Source organism: Hyperolius riggenbachi, chromosome 1, assembly GCF_040937935.1.
Source record: "Hyperolius riggenbachi isolate aHypRig1 chromosome 1, aHypRig1.pri, whole genome shotgun sequence".
Classification (NCBI taxonomy): domain Eukaryota; kingdom Metazoa; phylum Chordata; class Amphibia; order Anura; family Hyperoliidae; genus Hyperolius; species Hyperolius riggenbachi.
In genome coordinates this window covers 514,537,196-514,559,069 of record NC_090646.1, presented here as the reverse complement: position 1 = coordinate 514,559,069, position 21,874 = coordinate 514,537,196, and the positions used below count along the sequence as shown (strand labels likewise).

At 42.7% G+C, this 21,874-nt stretch overlaps 1 protein-coding gene across 1 annotated transcript in view; it reads right to left on the bottom strand.

The window, feature by feature from the left end:
* KNTC1 (kinetochore associated 1) overlaps positions 1-21,874 on the bottom strand; it is a 177,542-nt gene that overhangs the window by 110,907 nt on the left and 44,761 nt on the right. Inside the window, exons 19-34 of the mRNA XM_068244149.1 lie at positions 18,673-18,738; positions 18,523-18,584; positions 18,325-18,436; positions 15,586-15,729; positions 15,338-15,394; positions 12,974-13,075; positions 12,723-12,842; positions 12,493-12,636; positions 11,262-11,360; positions 10,322-10,425; positions 9,422-9,524; positions 9,189-9,323; positions 5,733-5,852; positions 3,757-3,829; positions 2,386-2,453; positions 1,941-2,230 (exon numbers count right to left, since the gene is read on the bottom strand). Of these exons, the coding sequence (XP_068100250.1) occupies positions 1,941-2,230; positions 2,386-2,453; positions 3,757-3,829; positions 5,733-5,852; positions 9,189-9,323; positions 9,422-9,524; positions 10,322-10,425; positions 11,262-11,360; positions 12,493-12,636; positions 12,723-12,842; positions 12,974-13,075; positions 15,338-15,394; positions 15,586-15,729; positions 18,325-18,436; positions 18,523-18,584; positions 18,673-18,738 (1,799 nt within the window). The remainder of the gene's footprint in view (positions 1-1,940; positions 2,231-2,385; positions 2,454-3,756; positions 3,830-5,732; positions 5,853-9,188; positions 9,324-9,421; positions 9,525-10,321; positions 10,426-11,261; positions 11,361-12,492; positions 12,637-12,722; positions 12,843-12,973; positions 13,076-15,337; positions 15,395-15,585; positions 15,730-18,324; positions 18,437-18,522; positions 18,585-18,672; positions 18,739-21,874) is intronic.

Sequence of the window (21,874 nt, the reverse complement as noted above, 5' to 3'; positions counted from 1 at the left end):
CTGGGGCTTTCTGCAGCCCAGTGTAGGTCGGGGGGTCCCACGGCGTCCATCCGGCTCTTCTCCCAGGTCCTGGGTCAGAAATGGCTGCCCAGAGGCTCCCGGCGACACTGGGCCCGAGTGTCGGGCTCCTTCTTCCTGAAACGTCAGTCTGACGTCACCACGCCGGCCGGCGTGACAGTACTGCGCATGCGCCGTACTGTCACGCTGGCCGCTGTGATTACGCGAGACGTCCGGCGTGGTGGCGTCAGATGTGACGTATGAGGAAGAAGGAGCCAGACACTCGGGCCCAGTGTCGCCGGGAGCTGCCATTTCTGATCAGGCCCTGGGAGAAGAGCCGGATGGACGCCGTGGGACCTCCCGACCTACGGTGGGCTGCAGAAAGCCCCAGGTGAGTACCAATTTCGTTTTTATTCAGAGCTCGGAGTCCCTTTAAAAGGAACCAGAGACGAAGCACCCTCATGTATTTTACCATATATATCAGTGGGAACATTAGAGAAAACACCTATCCTGCTCTCTGTTTTATTCTTCACTGCTCAGCTTGCTTCTTAACAGCCCTGATAACATCCCCGACTGAGCATTCAGTCTGGCTTTGCTATAATGACTCAGCTATAATGATTCCTAAGCAAAGCCACAAGGGGGCAGGCTTGGGCTTGAAAAGACACCAGAGAACACAGACTCAGCTATAATGATTCCTGAGCAAAGCCAGGCTGAATGCTCAGTTGGGGATTTTATCAGGGCAGATAAGAAGCAAGCTGTGCAGTGCAGAATGAAACAGAAAGCAGGGTAGGGGTTTTCTCTAATGTTTCCACTGATATATATGGCAAAATACATGAGGGTGCTTTGTCTCTGGTTCAAACAGCATTTCGTGGAACCATGCTGAAACCCAGAAATGGCTGTGCACGGTATTTCTGTACAGATTCTCATTTATCCAGATTATAGTGCATAAAGAACAAAAAATGTAAAGTAGCTTCAACCATACACCATTTTTTGCTGTAAAAGATTTTCCAACAATCTCGACTTCCGTACTCTTGCAGGCAATAATGGCCCTCTGAGGAGGGGCGGGGTAAGCAAAGGAATAAAATAGCAGGTTGAGGTGTGGTAAAGGCTGGGAGAGGTCATGACTAGGATTTTTTTTTTTTTACTACAAAGTCCAGCTGATTCATGGAAGCTCAACAGAGCCTTGTAAATGAGAGCTGCCAGTGCTGGAGTGGCAGCCTTACCGGTAGACAGTACTAGAGTTACTTTATGCATGCATAAATAAAAAAAAATAATAAACATTTTTTTTAAATGAGTCTTTGAAAACTAAAAAAGGAAAATACCTGTTCCAATTCATATATTTTCTTCTCTTTAACAATTTACAGCTGTTTGGTTACTCCCTTCCCTGATTTTACATGGGTACAAAGACGGGACTAATTGCTGTTACCAACGGCAAGGTCTTCCTGGTGGATGATAGCCCATCATAGCTATCAGTGTCTAGTAAGGACTGGAAAAGGGTAATCAGGTATCTAAGCATAGTTTCCCGAATAGCACGTTTTCCTGTATTGAAGATGCGAACTTCAATTTCCAATCATCATTTAAATAATATGCATGAGTTACATACTGTATATGCATGAATGATTTTATCAGAGCAGATTTTAAAGTAAACCTGAGCAGGAAAATGTGCTATGAAGCCCTGGAGGCAGCTGGAGACATGAGAGCTTGGGGAAGGTGGGGACCTTACGCCAGCCTTGGGTAGAGGGAGACCAGGCAGACCTGGAGGGAGACCTGACAGTTTGAGGGGAGACATGACGCCAGTCTTAACACTCCATAAGATGCACCTGGTTTAGAATATTTCTTTTCTGGTTTCCCCCCCTCTCTAAACCTAGGTGTGCCCATCTTATGGTCAGGTGAGTCTAATGGAGTGAAAAATATGAAACATACAAAATACCACCCGACCATACCTGCAAATTTGCAAAGACTTTTCAATCTTTCCAGCTGCCAAAGCCCTTAGGGCCAGTTCTGCACCAAGCTCCTGCTCTGTGACATGTAGCAGCAAGCCAAGTCTGTACAGTCTGGACTCTGTCGATGGCACTTTGAAATGATGATCAACAGCAGGAATCTGCTCAGTTGCCTTTTCAGACTTGGGTTTGGACTTTGTAGTCTCATAAGCAATAATATGCTCCTCTCTAAGGTGAGACACAAAAGATCGATTTTCATACTCTTCTAGAGAAAGGAATATGTCAAAATCTTCCTGCAAAACAAGGAGCAGAAACACATGAATTCAGGAATGGCCAAATACTGTAAGCCAATACAGTCACAAAGTGTTACCATTTTTAGTGGATACCAATATGAGAGGATATATTTAACAGATAAAACATAGTGTAAAGAGTATGCATGGATACTTACCTGTAAACTGGAGATCGCTTCAAACATGTTTAAATTTATTTCACAAACTTCTCTTTTTAGGAGATTTTCTGAAAACAAATGTAATTTTCATTTAGTAAACCACCAGACAACGTGAAAGATAATGTACAGTGACAACTGAGCGGGCTATACTGGTACCAATTAGAGATGCTCAATCATATGCAAATACTTCCAAATGTATGCAAATGTGTATGCAAATATATGCATCTTGAAAATGGACCAATTAATTTAAACCCAGGTTTAAATTACTTGGTTTATTTTCAAGCTGCATATATTTGCATTCAAGTTTCCAAAAATTTGCATCAACTCAGAAAAATTAACATATCATTGATAATCCCTAGTACCAATATACTTGATCACAAAATTGCAATTTTCTTGTAGCTAGACAGAAACCTGTCACACCAATGGGGATAACACTAAAGAAAATACATTTTCCACTTCAAGACTCAATCATTGTACAGGTCTACAAGTAGATAACTGGAAATGGCTATCAACACAATTCTACATATGTGCTAAGTCAGAGTTTTACATTTCTCTAAAAGGCTTTCCCAATTCATACAATGGTTGGTCTCAAAAATGTTTTGATTTTAGGTTCATGGGTAACCATCCCAAAACCCTTTTTTGGATCATTTCTGCCAATGAAAGTCTGAATATAGACGTACTTCAATTTAGTTGGTAGTATAGCACCAGCAGCTTTGGGATTTCTCTTTGCTGCGTTCTCAGGGAACTCATCTAGCAGCTACAAAAGAAAGGTGTAAAGGGACACTGTGGGTGGGTATCACAACTCCAATCACAGTTCTACATTAGTTGTTTTGTAAGCATAGCAAACAGATTAGATAGAGGTTACCCTTTCCTATTTAAATTCTGGTAGGTGACTCAAATTGTGGGCGAGGTTACCAGTACTGCTCGGCACCAACATGCCACTCAGACTGCAGGATAAAAAGACACACAGGTAGAGCTGTCTGAGAAGGTCACAACATGCAGCTCTGAAAGCCTATGTGACAAAAAAAATATAATGCCTGGTACACACCATGCAATTTTCTCTCAGATACATGGATCGAATACATCATTTCCGACAAGTTCGATCTGATTTCCGATCGTTTTTCTGATTGATTTTGAATAGAAAATGATCAGAAAATCAGATCGGACCTGTCGGGAATTATCTATTCAACCCACCTATCTGATGGGAAGTTGCGTGGTGTGTATCAGGCATTAGACTCTGGATCTGGTGTAAGGAAAAATATTTACTGAACCACTGGCAGTATGTAGAATACAAAGATAGTTTAGCCTTAATGGGCTAATAGTTACAGACAGAGCTTGACTACACAAAGATATTGCCTATAAACAACACACCTTTCAGAACGCACACATGGAACTTGAGAATGTCCACAAGTGTCCTTGCAATTCTTTTCTGATCTTCTTTGCACTGAAACCCAAAAAATTGGAAGCAGTCCATGAGTACAAAAAGATTTCACTGGGGAAGTGTTTTACATCAAAAAAGGGGAATAGAACATGCAAATTTACAATAAAAAATACTGTACATACTTGCTGACAAAAATCTTTTCATTTAGGCCCCTTTTACACTTGCATTTAAAAACCTGTGTTGCCATACTCTGTTTTAGCATAGGGTAATGCAACAGCAATGCAAGGCAATGGGTCCTAGCACAGTAACCGTGTTGCGCCGGTGCCCGTTCTGCTGCCGCGCCACTGCAAAGTCAACAGTGCATTATCGGCCAACTTCCGTGTCAATAGAAGGCATTGAAGTAAATGGGCGACGCATACATTTTAAAACAGTTGGCGGCAGCAGTGCACATGCGCTGAACGACTGAAAACCCCGGGAATCCCAGTGATGTACTCCCTGTCCAGCAGGGAGTATGTCACACAGCGATGGGCGTGTGGTGCTATGCATATGCCCCTGTCAGCATACTCTGCCGCAGGGTCATATGTTTGTGATTTTTTGAGTTGTGGTGCGATACAGCGGCTCATCGCACACCTCAGGTGTAAAACAGACCTTAGGCTCCGCTACCTCAACTATCCTGCTATAAAACCGTCCCCCGCTGTTCTCCTCTCCAACTAGAGAACACAGAGCCTCCTCCTACAGAAGTCACTCCCCAGCCTCATTTTAGTGCTATGACATCACCTGCAGCTCCCCAGGGAGAAGCCACAAAAAAGGGAGGGGCCTAGAAGCAACATCCAAAGAGGTAAGTGAAGTAGGAAGAAACCAGCACACTTCAGAAAGGCTCACCCAGGCCAGCCTTCATAAGAGAGTAATAAGATTAAAGGGGAACATCAGCCTAAAGAAACATACTGTCATTCAGTTACATTAGTTATGTTAATTAGAATAGATAGGTAATATAATTTTTTACCCATCCTGTTTTAAAAGAACAGGCAAATGTTTGTGATTCATGGGGGCAGCCATCTTTTTGGTTGAAAGGAGGTGACAGGGAGCATAAGACACAGTTCCAACTGTCCTTTGTCCTGATAACCCCTCCCAGCTGCATGCGCTAGGCTTCAAATGTCAAATTCACATACACAAATGTAGAAAAAAAAAAAATTTGCACCAAAACAGCAGAACGAGAACAACAACATCAGAAATCCCATCATGCTTTGCACAGCATCAGGGGAAAAATGCCCGGGCTGTTTTCTTCTGTGCAGCTAAAAATTAGGCTTGGATAAGAGAAACAAAGTTCTGAAGCTGTGAAACTGTCAAAGAAACACCAGGCCTTTTCAGTGCTGCGGAGTCGATTTTTAGTCTGGAGGTTCACTTTAACGCTCTGTTCAGTCAGAACTGCATATTCAGCGAATGAGAATCGCGACACACACAATTACTGGGAAACTGCTGCATGCAGCACGTTTTGCGATCGGCTGAAATCACAAATGCGCTGCAATTATGCGTAATCTCATGGATTACCTTTCCTGCAACGCTTTGCTAATCACCAGTGATTAGCAAACAGAGAAATGCAGGCTGAAAGTGCCCGAATGTGAATGAGGCCTAAAGCAGTTCAATTTCACGTTAAATTATGTCACATCTGGTCAAATGTAGCCACTGTTTGTGGACAGGATATTATACAATAGCAGTCTGCTACTACGGAAAAGCAGATCTACAGGCAGAAAAGATTTTTCCTACTACAACTCAAGTCTTTGGAGCTCCAGGTTGCAACTCCATAACATTAGCAGTAACTAGGCTGGAGATTTATGAGTGACAAGTTGCTGCTGCAAACCTCTGTACAAGTGATAAGCTCCATTGCGTCAGTTACTCATGTGAATGTCTCTAAAAGTATATATGATATACAGTAAGATATATATGAAAAATCATTTATCTACAATACCTCTTCAGATGTGCCTGGATTCTCTTGCAGTGCTATTCTAGCCCATAAAGATAGACGTTCCACTGTGACTTCAGCTTCAGATGAAGAAACAGACTTCAGAAGATTCAAGCATTCATCTCCCTGTGGATACATAACATTTTACAGAAAACCAGAGATCAACTAAACTCAAGAATGAATACTCACCCAGGGCTTCCTCACGTCCCATAAACATCAGTGTTCTCCCCAGAATTTTTTTTCCAGCCGGGTGGCATGAAAAAGTAGCCGGGTGGGGAAGTAAGGTCACATTGAGTGGAGAAGGAGGGTCACGGGGGGGAAGATCACAAAAAGTGTCAGGTGGGGTACTTCGATCACCCTGGATAATACTAAGTGTGGAAGAAGATTGCGCCGAGTGCTACTGGATGTGGAGGTAATACCACTGACAGCTATTAGGTGGGGAGGGAGATCTCACCCTTGGTGCAGCTGATGTGGGTGAGGGGTTCATACTAGATGCCTCACACTGTGTTGCTAGTAGATTGAGGGTACATGACTGGCTGCTGCTAATGGACAGGGAACCATCTCCCTTTGGGTTATATGGAGGGGGGGGGGGGGTGTCTCGTGTGATGCCGATGGGGAGGTGCTGGTGGACAAGAGAATAAGACTATGGGCTTGATTCACAAAAGAGTGCTAACTGTTAGCACGGCCGCGAATTTTCGCACGAATCGATAACCGCGGAAACGTTATCGATTTCGCGATTAAATTCGCGTTTGCGCACGAAAACGTTATCATTTCACGTGAAAATTCGCGATCGCGCGCAATGCGAAAATTCGCGCGAAAACGGCTGTGCTAACAGTTAGCACTCTTTTGTGAATCAAGCCCTATGGGAGAAGGGAAAGTAAAATATACACAAACCCACACACACCCGACACGCATAGGCAGAACAGACCCATCAGAGTCCAGGAGAGATTCATGTATGAAGAATTGCAGTCTGGAGACACAGGACTTTCCCCGTCACAAGCACACATATAGAACAACAAGAGAGCTATGTGCTTCCACAGCCACTGGCTCTCAGTTATGTCTGCAGTTTACATTATGGCTGACTCCAGACAGCATTCCACCTTTCACCGTGACCTGCCCAGGATTCTCCTGCTATAAATCACAGCCCACCACACTTCTCCATCCCGCTGTCAGCTCCCCTATAACTCCAGCACGTGTTTCTCGAGTGCTATGAATCACAGACCACCGCACTGCTCCGTCCCGCTTTATGCACTGAACTTCGTGCACATAAATTAACATGTTCAGCCGGTGAATAATTGTGCTCTGCCTGCCTCTACTCTCTGCCCAGCACATCCCTGCAGAGCTTACACTAACAGACAGTCATGAGCCTCTGAGTCTGCAGTAATAGTCGGCAGCTAGCTAGCGCAATGGCCACACCTCTCACCATGCGCTGAGCCAATCAGTGCAGGATCTCGCCGGGAAGCACGAGATCTCATGCGCAGAGGGGAAAAAGCACATCCTGACAGCCGGGCACTTGTCAGTGAAGAGTGCGGCTAGCGGTGATTTCATCAGCCGGGCGGTAACTTATTTTACCCGGGCGCTCCGCCCGGCGATTGATCCTGGGGAGAACACTGAACATGTGCAAGTCGGGGCTTCCTCACGCCCCATAAACATGTGCAAGTCCCTCGCTGTTCTGGGGCCCATATGCAATTAACTTTTCTCCTGTGTTTTCAGCCACCAGAAAGCAAGAAAATACTTAAAATAATTTTGATAGTACTTTTTCACCTACTTTTTTTTTTTTTAGTTGAAACATGCTGGAAAGTTATCTTAAATCAAAGATGAAAGATTATCTACTACTGGTAGGAGAAAACTCAGGTGAAAAAGTGAATTGCATATGGGCCCAGAACTCTTATGTCACATAAAAAAAAATTAACAGGTCTCTACATCTAGTAACTGGAATCCTACTAATATAATAAATGGGAAAGTTCGGATGTTCGGATGTTTGTTATTCGATCACGCAAAAATGGATTTGAATGAAATTTAGCACACATATAGTACATTACCTGGAATAAAGTATAGGATACTTTTTATTCCCATAACCAAAAAGGGGGCGGAGACAAATACAAATTTCACTGCAAAATGTAAACTGCAGTCGTTCTTACACTGTTAATGGTAGGGTTCTCAAACTTTGCACAGTTGGTCGCTGGGTGACTGGGATTAATATTCAGAAAGGTGGGTGGAGTCTATAAAAGCCAATCAAAATTAACCTATTGATTTTCAAGGGGAAAATTTACATTGCTGCCATTCTTGCACTGTTAATGGCATAAGCCTCAAACCTGGTACAGTTGATCATTGGGTGACTAGGGTTCAATTTCAGAAAGGGGGTGGAGCCACAAACAGCCAATTTGATTTGTTTCATTTCAATGCAAATTATTGATGCCAAACACCGCAAAGATCAAAAACTTGGTAATTGATTAATTGTGTGTTAGGGTTAGAAAAGTAGGCACAGCCAACACCAGCCAAATACATAAAAGGGCAACGCCGGGTCATAAGTGGGCGGAGACAAATACAAATTTTACTGGGAAAATGTAAACAGCAGCCATTCTTACACTGTTAATGGTAGGGTTCTCAAACTTTGCACAGTTGGTTACTGGGTGACTGGGGTTAATATTCAGAAAAGTGGGTGGAGCCTACAAAAGGCAATCAAAAATTACCTATTGATTTTTCAGGGGAATATTTCATTGCTGCCATTCTTGCACTGTTAATGGCACAAGCCTCAAACCTGGTACAGTTGATCATTGGGTGACTGGGGTTTAAATTTATAAAAGGGGGTGGAGCCACAAACAGCCATTATGATTTGTTTCATTTTAATGTAGGTTATTGATGCCAAAGACTGCAAAGCTCACAAACTTGGTCATTGAGTAATTGATTAATTGTGTATTAGGGTTAGGAAAAGTGGGCGCAGCCAGCACCTGCAAAATACATAATCGGGCAATGCCGGGTCATCAGTAGGCGGAGACAAATGCAAATTTCACTGAGAAAATGTAAACTGCAGCAATTCTTACACTTTTAATGGTAGGGTTCTCAAACTTTGCACAATTGGTCACTGGGTGACTGGGATGAATATTCAGAGAAGTGGGTGGAGCCTACAAAAGCCAATCAGAATTCATCTATTGATTTTCAAGGGGAATATGTAATTGCTACCATTCTTGCACGGTTAATGGCACAAGCCTTAAACCTGGTACAGTTGGTCATTGGGTGACTGGGGTTCAAATTCAGACAAAGGGGTGGATCCACATCCAATCAGATTAATTTTATTTCATTGCAAATTATTGATGCCAATTATTGACCGCAAATCTCACATACTTGGCCATTAAGTAATTGTGTGTTAGGGTTAGGAAAAGTGGGCAGAGCCAACACTAGCCAAATACATACCCGGGCAACGCCGGGCGTCCAGCTAGTAACTAATAAGCAAGTACTCACCCTGTTCATGTAAATTAGCTGCACAATCCTAAAGATGTACACTTCTACAGTTGGCAGCTGATAAGCTTGGGCAATCTTCAAAGCATCTTCCAAAGAAGAAGAGGAGTCCTGCCTCAGTATGTATTTGATCAAACCCTTAAACAATAATGAACAAAGATTATTTTGTATAGAACAGTAAGTACATTGGACTGGAATATACAAATACACAAATGTAACCTTAATGACGTGCTCACCATTATCTTTTTGTCATGTGAGAAATTAAAACCCCTGACTCCATAGCCTCGCAACAGCTTGTTCATCTCCATCAGTCTGTAGCTTTCCTGCAGTAGTTTCACCCTGATAACAAACACAGTAAACCATTCAAGAAACAATGTTTTTTCAGAGAATGGCTGAACTGAGTGCTTGTCCAGCAGCTCAATGTCTCCTATGATGCCCATGAGTGCCATTTAACCACCTCTTTAATTGTTAGTAAATAGATACTCCATCAGGCAAACCTTTGTGAAATAAGACTTTTACTAAAAAACGTTATGATACCTTGTTTTCTGATTCTAGGGTCGCAGAGCTTCCTTTTTATAGACACTGTAAATAGTATATCCAATGATATTCATAATATGTAATCCATAATATCTCCAAGTAAATATACTAACCCATTATCAGAAATATATGTTTGAAAATGCTTGTTGTCTGTATTAACACCAATCATGGCTTTGACCATCACAGTAATAATCCTATATAATAAAACCCCTGTGTCTCTGCATCCCGTTCCTGTGTGTGTGTGTGTGTGTGTGTGTGTGTGTGTGTGTGTGTGTGTGTGTGTGTGTGTGTGTGTGTGTGTGTGTGTGTGTGTGTGTGTGTGTGCGTTTGCGCTACTTCGCATGTGCCGCAGGGACAGCTTGGGACAGGAGCAGGACGGGCCAGCCGGGTGGGCATGTGTGTGCGCTGGGGGCGGGTGTGCGGGCGAGTGCATGCAGCGGCAATGACAGACCTAGAGCCCGTTTTTTAGGCTAAGGTCAGTAGTAATAATATAATAAGTTAATAAGTTATGTATCCTATTAATTTACTTTGAAACAAAAAAAATCTTTAAAGTAAATTGTATATGAAACAAAGTATTTAGCAAGGAGATGTAAACTTACTTGGGATGATCCATCTCTAAATGCTGCTTGACAAGTTGCTCCACGGCATCACTCCAGGGGACCACAGCACCATACATGATTTGGAGAACAGCATCAAATATTAGCTGCAAAGAGACATCATGAAAGCCTGATCGCCTTTCATAAAAGCAAACTGAACAGCGTGTGGTCTGATGGACATAGCTTTTGTATGAAATAAATGACTGAAATAATTCTACTGACATACTTTTTCTAGTTGTGCTTTAATTAACAGAATTGTAAAAACAATAAATGACATCATACCAAAGGGATTTCAGCAGAATAAGATGCTGAATTGTAGGCATGGCCTGTGGAAGGCTGACCTTAGGACACTTTGGCTTTGTTCAAATCTAAAATCGAAATTGCTGACGGACACGTTTTGCATTTTTTTGCCCGATTTTTGTAAGCGCTTTTGCAGAGCGATTTTTTTTTTCTCTTCCTGACATCAGTCAGGAAGTGAACTCTTTCACCGGAAATTAATAAATACATATATTTATTCATAAAAGTGCAAACGCAATCGCTGGATAAAGCGATTTGTGAGCGTTTTGTGCTCTTCCTATACCTTCCATCGTAGCAAAATCGCCCTGAAAATTGTACATGCAGCGCTTTGCTGAGCGGAAAGCAGACAAAACACGCTGATATGAACTGCCCCATAAGGAATCACTGCAGTAGCGATTTCAGGGCGCTTTTAAAAATTGCTGATGCTAAAAAACGCAAAACACCCTAGGTGTGAACAAGCCCTGATTCACCCTTTTCCTGGCTCCTCCCTTCTCAAAGGATGAATGTAAGGGCTAGGCATCAGTGCATTTTATGCCTTCGTCTTCTTTCTTTGGTTGTTTGAGTGTCCCATCAACAGCTCTAATACTGTACAGTTCTATAACATTTCTATAGGTTGTCCATACTCAAAATCTGGTGTTTTACTTACATCTGTATCTGTCATGCATCCAATCACAGCCATTGATTTTGCCTCCCATGCAGTTTCAAACAGAGATACAGAGTAAGAACTGCAGCGCTCCAGCAAATCCTGAAGGGCAAATGGAGAAAAAAAAATATATATATTAGAAATTTAAGGAAAAAAAATGTCTCAACTGCATTTTTTTGTTAAAATCAATTTTTTACTAAAAGGCATATTGTATAAAAAATAAATAATAAAAAGCCATACAGATTTTTTTTCTTTTGGACTTGAATATTTTGTTCCTATCCCACTTGCCTGGCTATGATGCTGATCCTCTGCCTCTAATATCCATAGACCCTGAACAAAGATGTAGCAGATCAGGTGTTTCTGACAACATTGTCAGATATGACAGGATTAGCTGCATGCTTGTTTTTAGTGTGATTTAGACGCTACTGCATTCAAATTGACCAGCAAGGCTGCCAGGCAAGTGGTATTGTTTAAAAGGAAACAAAATATGGCAGCCTCCATATACCGATCACTTCAGTTGTCTTTTAAGAATAGTTCACTCAACTGACTTTTTAGTTACCTGTAATTGCACTTTAAAAGTGGTTTGCCTTATCGCTCTCTAATGCACTCCCCACTATATTATCATTAAGTGGCAGTTCCTGCCTTATAGAGACCTGCCCATAGCCCCCTTTGCAATTGAAATATTGCACCTAAAAAACACAGTACCACCTTTCTGCTGCTGTAGGATGCCAACCTCCATCCTTGCCTCATCTAATATGGCAGCAGTAACTGGCATGTGTGCATAACAAGGCCATACCTATCCCATGAGAGTGCGATATCCAGCCCCTGCTTCCTAGGAGTGACTACATATACAAACTACCAAGCATCTGTATAATAAAAACCGACACACTCCTTACCCACTGAGGTAAGCTCTATAGCAACCAGTGGAGCTTCGATGTTTCACCTGACCATAAACAGTAAGGAAGAACATTACTAGCCTATAAGTTCTGATATTGTAAACATTTGTGGCCGTGTGTTTTTTCAGTAGGTGGGCAAAGCAATTTCTTCAGGTATGCTGAAGACTATTGGTTGATTTCCTTCATTCAGTAAATAAGCTTGTACAGGGTATATATGTTTTCTGTTACGTACAGGAAGAAACAAAGACAATCTAACACTAAGAAACCTCCTACCAACCACTGCATAGGTCATATAAAATAGTATAAACCCTAACATTTTGCCGTTTTACCAGATTTACCTTAATATACTGAAGTAAGAGTTCTTCTTCATGTAGATTATGCTGATGCATGTAGGGTCTAATAACCTTTTCTAAAGTGGACGGGATAAGTTCAGGAGCCAAGACTTTATCTAACATGCGGAACACAATTGTAGTCGTAGTCTCCTAAAAGGTAAACAATACATTCACATATGCAGTCTACAAACATAATTTGGAAAAAATAAAACTGTATCTTGTACTTTTTACTCAACCTTTTCAAAATCAGAAAGAGCCAGCCTGCAATTATACTTCCTGTACAGATCCACTAACTCCTGGAGATTGGTGACTAATTTCATCAGCTGCTGGACTTCCTCACAGTGACCATCTTCTTTCTAAAAGACAATTGTTCAGATACCATATTTTAAAATATTTGCAACGTACTGTGTTCACTACTTAAAAAGGACCTACATTACACATTGATCAAAACAATTGAATCAATCATCGAATGACAAATCTCACTCACCAGAGGAATCCACATCCAAGAGGACGCTATTCCAAGCTCTGCTGGATTCTTTGATATGAAATACACTTCTGCCATCTCATAACCGTTTTCTGGCCAGTTGCTCTGTACAAAACAATGGCATCTTTTAAAGACTGAAGAAACTCCTCTTATTTTCAGAGAGAATACAGAGCAAATGCACATTTTTTAAAAATAATCTTTACAACAAACCAAAAAAAAACACATTGCAATTTATATAGTATACCAATATTAATTAAAATGAGGGATGATAACAGTTAAATACTGTGCAATTAGGATATTTCGAAGCCCAGGGCCTCTTCTGGCATTCATTTGCCTCTGATTTTGTGTTCAGTGATTTTACAGCTGTTTAAATTATATTGGTTTATGAAATCAGGAAAGTCAGATACCCACCTATTGAAAGGGAAGGAGCTAGGCTAGATCATATAGAGCAGGGGTCTCAAACTTGCGGCCTGCGGGCCATTTGCGGCCCTCGATACAATATTTTGTGACCCTCGCCGGCAAAAGCTTCCTTATAGTTCGCTTCAGTGATCCCAAGTAATCCGCCGCTAAACGAGGGCTGCAGAGCCCCCAAATCACCCGGGGGGCAATTTGCCGGAATTTCTTGGAAGGGACAGAGCTTTCAGCTTCAGCTATGCCCCTCCTGACGTCAATCTCCGCACAGATCGCCGCCTCTCCTCGCCCCTCTCTGTGAAGGAAGAGTGAGAGGGGCGGGCAGAGGCGGCGGTGTGCCGCGATTGTGAAATTCCTTATGCGGCCCAGCCTCATCCTGACTTTGCCTCCTGCGGCCCCCAGGTAAATTGAGTTTGAGACCCCTGATATAGAGCCTTCTTTCTGTGTCTGTGTCCCCCACTAAAGTTATGCAGGCCAAATGCGCATTTGGCCCTCATGGGGCAGGCTTTAGGAGTACTGGGGTGTCTGAGTAATCCTGAAGACTAGCTGTTCTGTACTGCGCTGCGCATGCCTAGTATGAAGCCGCTTGAGCTCTGTAGTGTTTGGGGACCAAAGAACTTCTGAAGCCTGCGCGAAAAGTCTTGAAGACGTTCGTGAATTTTAAACAGGGTGCAGCAGTGAAACCATAGAATCGATACAGGACCGAGATGGCTCTATGGCAGGGCTTCCTTCCCAACCCTGTCCTCAAGTACCGCCAACGGTATTTATTAGAAAACCACAAATATTCACAGGTAGGGTAATTAGTGTCTCAGCAGAGCTGATGAACTAACTCTGTGGACTTCCACAAAACATTTACTGCTGGTGGTACTTGAGGACAGGGTTGGGAAGCGCTGGGGATCCAAAGCCTTCCTTCCCCATAGATAAGTATCCTACCTGAAGCGTGTTTCCTCACAGGCTTGCTTAGACGGAGCTGAACATGCATGAGCTGTTGCTAGCTGCATGCAGCATTTCAGACAAACTAAAATTACCACAGACAACAGCTGGGCTGGCAAAACAGTGCTGCCTGTGCACGACCTAAGAAAATAATCTTTGCTAAACTCTTCCTAGTGTTGCCTATGGCATGTGACTAAACGTGGTTTCATACATAAACCCAAGAGGTAGCGCTCACAGTGACAGCTGAAAGACACCTGTTCGCCTCCTCTTAATCAATCACAAATCTTAACCCAAGAGGTGGCGCTCAAGGTGCATATATAGAGTTAACACATATAGATATACAGGCAAAATTATATCAATACAAAAATCAATGAGTCCTTGATATTAAATAAAGTCCACAATCAGTAGTAGATATTTCCAGAGTAAGTTCCAGCAAATTCAATATCTCAGGCATTGACCACCACCAGCACCCTTTTGTGTGCCACTCACCGAATTGACTGACCACCAGGTCAATATGAGCCTTGGGACAATTCCCAGGTCGTCCCCCACCTTTCCAACCACATCAACAATCCACTTTAGTCCCAGAAGGTTTCTTCAGTTTCAATCACCTCAAAAAAAGCTCCACATAGTGTGATACCGTATAAAAATGTATTTATTTTAAAACCATATTGCACTCACATGTTCAGATGGTTTTAAAATAAATACATTTTTATACGGTATCACACTATGTGGAGCTTTTTTTGAGGTGATTGAAACTGAAGAAACCTTCTGGGACTAAAGTGGATTGTTGATGTGGTTGGAAAGGTGGGGGACGACCTGGGAATTGTCCCAAGGCTCATATTGACCTGGTGGTCAGTCAATTCGGTGAGTGGCACACAAAAGGGTGCTGGTGGTGGTCAATGCCTGAGATATTGAATTTGCTGGAACTTACTCTGGTCATCATTTGAACTGGAAATATCTACTACTGATTGTGGACTTTATTTAATATCAAGGACTCATTGATTTTTGTGGTTTCATACATACCTTGTCAGTCAGTTCTAGGGACCGTGCTCTATGTTCCAGCCATTTTGCAATAATTTTCTAGTGGGACACAAAACAAGAATTTGGTAACTTACAAAGGAATGTTAAAGAACCCTGTAGCCTCTACCTAAAGACAACGCAAAGTCTGAGTGAGGTTTCATTGCTTCATTACTTTCATTGGCTTCCTCCCAATATACACTTGTGTGTATTGTCCTGGGAGCTTCAATGTGGGTGATACAAAAATTACATACCTGCCCTTTTGGCACAACTCTTCTTACAAATGGAATCAATATATTTTTAAACCATAGACACAGTTCTTGTGAAGAAATATTTGCAGGAATTGTACTAAGGACCTTCTCAAGCATCTTCTCATCAAACTTGCTTTCAAACTCTGCCTGCAAAAAAGAACAAAAAAACCCACAAACTATTAAATTGGAACACTGACCAAATTATTGTTAAGGCCAGTTTCAGTTTTCAATTTCACGTCATAATAATGAAGGATTCCCGCCCCCAAAAATTAACTCAAGTAAGTCTTAATAATTACAAAAATCAATAAATGTATATACAATTATTAAAGTACTTCTAAAAAATAACTATTTGCCAAGGGGTACATGAGATGTTACTTAAAACAGAAGTTACTTGGCCAACACGGTCCTTAATAAAGGGATACATGCTGTAATAATGTTGTAGTCCGGTGTTAAAGGGACACTTAAGTCAAACAAAAAAAATGAGTTTTACTCACCTAGGGCTTCCAATAGCCCCCTTTAGCTGTCCGGTGCCCTCGCCGCCTCCCTCCGATCCTCCTGGCCCCGCCGGCAGCCACTTCCTGTTTCGGTGACAGGAGCTGACAGGCTGGGGACGCGAGTGATTCTTCGCGTTCCCAGACACATTAGCACCCTCTATGCTGCTATATGGTATATGATATATGCTATAGCAGCATAGATGGCGCTATTGTGGCCAGGAACGTGAAGAATCACTCGCGTCTCCAGCCTGTCAGCTCCTGTCACCGAAACAGGAAGTGGCTGCCGGCGGGGCCAGGAGGATCGGAGGGAGACGGCGAGGGCACCGGACAGCTGCAGGGGGCTATTGGAAGCCCCAGGTGAGTATAACTAATTTTTTTTTGTTTGACTTAAGTGTCCCTTTAAGGCTGGTTCACACAAATGTAATAGTTTGGGACATTTAAGCTCCACCTAGCACAGGAAGCAGATCGTAATCCTCCACTTGTTAAAAAAAAAATGGATCCACTTGCAGAGTCCGAACTTGGCACATTTTTCCGGACCAGACAGAAAAATGTCTGCAATGAAAGCCTATGAGAACGGACACTGTCGGTTCTCACTAGGCTAGTTGCTGCATCCGCTTTGCACGCTCCGATCGTCGTTGTGACGTAAAACTTACATGTCCCGTCATTGATTGCTGCTGCTCGGTCCCTCCTACATAGCACCAGGATCTTCACTGGGCTGCAAAACACCATTGGGAATCCTCAGCAACAGGGAGAAATCCCATTGGTTCATGGTGGACCAATAAAAATTCTCCCTGTTGCTAGGGAGATAGGGAGAATTGGCCTAATGCAGGCTATGGATAGCCCCTTGCTCCTGCGGGCCACTCGGCTAAATATAATGACTGACTAAGTGGCGGTGCAACAGGTGAGCGGGGAGGAGTACGGGCGGACACGATCGACGCAGGAGCAGATGGCCGGAATGGACAGGGAATTTGTTGCAAGTGGATGCAAAACGGATGGAATACATCCGCCTACTGGATGTGCTTACCATTTTCGTTTTGCATCCGCTCTAGTGTGAACCGGCCCTTAGTCATGGAGAGAATCCTAAGACATACCAGTAACAACTAAAGTTGTTTAAGTAATACCTTACATTCAAGAGAGAGGAGAGAACGCCGGCACTGCTATCAATTGTCTTTAATATGCTTGTCGTATCACATAAAATTGTTGCATACAGTGCATACATAAATATATAGAGTCACATACCAGAAGGTTGCTACAAGCAGGGTGCGGTGGGTGCAGGGACTAAAAGCCTTAAAGGATACCCGAAGTGACATGTGACATGATGAGATAGGCATGTGTATGTACAGTGCCTAGCACACAAATAAATATGCTGTGTTCCTTTTTTTCTTTCTCTGCCTAAAAGAGTTAAATATCAGGTATGCAAGTGGCTGACTCAGTCCTGACTCAGACAGGAAGTGACTACAGTATGACCCTCACTGATCAGAAATTCCAACTATAAAACACTTTCCTTCCTGGCTTCTGAGAGCAAGAAAGAGATAAAAAGGGGAATTTCTTATCAGTGAGGGTCAAAATGTAGTCGCTTCCTGTCTCAGTCAGGACTGAGTCAGCCACTTACATACCTGATATTTAACTCTTTCAGGCAGAGAAAGAAAAAAGGAACACAGCATAGTTATTTGTGTGCTAGGCACTGTACATACCCATGTCTATCTCATGTCACACGTCACTTCGGGTATCCTTTAAGTAATACCTTTCATGACTAACTGTACAAGTTTTCTATACAAGCTTTTGAAACTAAGTTTGTTCTTTAGGCATGATACAGAACTGAATCAGAACAAAAATTAACGTTTTGAAAGCTTGCAAAGAAATCTTGTACAGTTAGTCGTTAAAGGTATAATTACTTTATAATAACTTTTTGTTGATATGTATTCAGATAATAATGTTGAGGAACAAGCTAAACTACAATATTAGTACCCCTTTATGAAAAACACTGAAAATGAATGTTAGTTGAGGGTTGGCTGAAGATTACTGGAAGAAACTGCACTCACTGCAGAGGGAAAGCATCCCTGGAGCTTCCATTGACATGAATAGACTTCACCACCTGAAATGTGGCCAAGCTATTCTAGTGAAATGTCTCGTCACATTTTTACAAAAAGGGACACAGCAGAAATTGTGTGTTAAATTTAAATGCACTAATAAGCTAAATCTCCCACAATCTCTTGATATGAAGAATGTCATTTTTTCAGCACTTTACCTGATGTCTCAGCCATAGATACTGCGCACAAGGCAAATTCATCTCTTCCAACTGGTGCATAACGTCTTTCAGTATCTCACTGTTGTTTAAAAACTCTATCCAAGCAATTCCACTGAAATAAACAAAAACACTCCTTAAAGAAAGAAGAACATTCTGCCATTTCCTGTCAGATAAAAATTCACAATTCAAAAAACCGACCTGAATTTATCTGGCCCAAAGGCACCATAGTAAGTGGCCAACCTAGCTTGTGCTCTCATTACCTACAATGTCAAAATAAAGCAAATAAATATTGCAGCATCATTTTGGAAAGAGAATTTATAAATGTAAATATAAATAAGGTATTATTACATCTGTGATGGAAACTGGACTATCATCAGGCAACACAGGAAAAGACCTATCTTCCTTTCTCTGCATCTGAAAGCATAAAAGACATGAACACCAAAAATGTACATATTTAAATATTCTCTTCTTTGCTACTCATTATTTACGTTAAAAATGTGGTGACAGGAAAAAAAAAAAAAAAAAATGTGACTGGACGTACTATTCGTCAAAGATTTCAATTTCTCAATAAAGATAAGACGTAATTAACAGTTTTAGGCAGCGTTTACAAACAAACTAACTAGCTTGTGATAGGCTCACATAAGCAGAGTGTGTGAGTCATACAGAGCCTGCAGGGGGCCTGCAGAGGATGTGTATCGCTTCTATCCAATCACAAGCAGCCCTGCACATTCCACACATTCAAGCCTTAGCCCGACAGAGCCGACAGAAGGAAACAGATTAGATCATATAACAGAGATAACACAGCCACTGTGCAGTTAGGAACGGCTGCAGTAAGCCAGAGCACATTAGAACAGGCAAAGGAACTTATAGGATAGAAGAACTAAGGCTGAAAATTTTGTTACAGAGTCTCTTTAAGATACTTAACTCAGTTGTTGCAAGGCTCTGGATAGTCCAGGACTGCATGGTTATATCATACAGAATTCAGTAGTAGTAGTGGCCTCAATTCACTAAGATCATGCTGGAGATAATAAGGCAAGAGTAAACTTGCCACCGCACAGTGAGAGAGTTATCTTATCTCTTCATTCCTTAAGTTACCTCCTCTGTAGTTATTTTCACATGCAGTTAATTAACAGCCTGTCTAGAATCCTGGAGTTATACAGGATCTTCTCAAAAAATTAGCATATTGTGATAAAGTTCATTTTTTTCTGTAATATACTGATAAACATTAGACTTTCATATATTTTAGATTCAAATACACACAACTGAAGTAGTTCAAGCCTTTTATTGTTTTAATATTGATGATTTTGGCATACAGCTCATGAAAACCCAAATTTCCCATCTCAAAAAATTAGCACATTTCATCCGACCAATAAAAGAAAAGTGTTTTTAAAACAAAGTCAACCTTCAAATAATTATGTTCAGTTATGCACTCAATACTTGGTCGGGAATCCTTTTACAGAAATGACTTCTTCAATGCGGCGTGGCATGGAGGCAATCAGCCTGTGGCACTGCTCAGGTGTTATGGAGGCCCAGGATGCTTCGATAGTGGCCTTAACCACCCTGGCGTTCTGATTAAATCGCCAGGGTGGCTGCGGGAGGGTTTTTTTTAAATAAAAAAAAACTATTTCATGCAGCCAACTGAAAGTTGGCTGCATGAAAGCCCACTAGAGGGCGCTCCGGAGGCGATCTTCCGATCGCCTCCGGCGGCAAGAAATAACACGGAAGGCCGCAACGAGCGGCCCTCCGTGTTTCGCTTCCCTCGTCGCCATGGCGACGAGCGGAGTGACGTCATGGACGTCCTGACGTCAGCCGCCTCCGATCCAGCCCTTAGCGCTGGCCGGAACTGTTTGTTCCGGCTACGCTGGGCTCGGGCGGCTGGGGGGACCCTCTTTCGCCGCTGCACGCGGCGGATCGCCGCGCTGCAGCGGCGATCAGGCAGCACACGCGGCTGGCAAAGTGCCGGCTGCGTGTGCTGCTTTTTATTTGGTGGAAATCGGCCCAGCAGGGCCTGAGCGGCAGCCTCTGGCGGTGTTGGACGAGCTGAGCTCGTCCAGACCGCTCAGCAGGTTAAGCTCGTCCAGAGTGTTGGGTCTTGCGTCTCTCAACTTTCTCTTCACAATATCCCACAGATTTTCTATGGGGTTCAGGTCAGGAGAGTTGGCAGGCCAATTGAGCACATTAATACCATGGTCAGTAAACCATTTACCAGTGGTTTTGGCACTGTGAGCAGGTGCCAGGTCATGCTGAAAAATGAAATCTTCATCTCCATGAAGCTTTTCAGCAGGTGGAAGCATGAACCCACTTTTGAACCAGAAACAGCGGCAGAAGCGCCTGACCTGGGCTACAGAGAAGCAGCACTGGACTGTTGCTCAGTGGTCCAAAGTACTTTTTTCGGATGAAAGCAACTTTTGCATGTCATTCGGAAATCAAGGTGCCAGAGTCTGGAGGAAGACTGGGGAGAGGGAAATGCCAAAATGCCTGAAGTCCAGTGTCAAGTACCCACAGTCAGTGATGGTCTGAGGAGCAATGTCAGCTGCTGGTGTTCTGCTGGTGTTGGTCCACTGTGTTTTATCAAAGGCAGGGTCACTGCAGCTAGCTATCGGGAGATTTTGGATCACTTCATGCTTCCATCTGCTGAAAAGCTTTATAGAGATGAAGATTTCATTTTTCAGCACGACCTGGCACCTGCTCACAGTGCCAAAACCACTGGTAAATGGTTTACTGACCATGGTATTACTGTGCTCAATTGGCCTGCCAACTCTCCTGACCTGAACCCCATAGAGAATCTGTGGGATATTGTGAAGAGAAAGTTGAGAGGCGCAAGACCCAACACTCTGGATGAGCTTAAAGAGACTCCGTAACAAAAATTGCATCCTGTTTTTTATCATCCTACAAGTTCCAAAAGCTATTCTAATGTGTTCTGGCTTACTGCAGCACGTTCTACTATCACCATCTCTGTAATAAATCAACTTATCTCTCTCTTGTCAGACTTGTCAGCCTGTGTCTGGAAGGCTGCCAAGTTCTTCAGTGTTGTGGTTCTGTGATGCATCTCCCCCCTCCAGGCCCCTCTCTGCACACTGCCTGTGTATTATTTAGATTAGGGCACCTTCTCTCTTATCTTTTACAAGCTGGAAATCCTCCTCTGAGCTGGCTGGGCTTTCACATACTGATGAATTACATACGGGCAGAGCTGTCTGCACTCTGCTGTAAGAAACAGCCTGACACTTCAGTGGAAGATAGCTGCAGGGGGAAAGAAACACACAAATGATCTCTTGAGATTCAAAAGGAAGGGTGTATACAGCCTGCTTGTGTATGAATGTATTTTCTATGTGTGGACATACTGTACAGCAACCTACTTCCTGTTTTGGTGGCCATTTTGTTTATAAACAAACTTTTTAAAACTGTTTTTAACCACTTTTAATGCGGCGGGGAGCGGCGAAATTGTGACAGAGGGTAATAGGAGATGTCCCCTAACGCACTGGTATGTTTACTTTTGTGCGATTTTAACAATACAGATTCTCTTTAAGGCCGCTATCGAAGCATCCTGGGC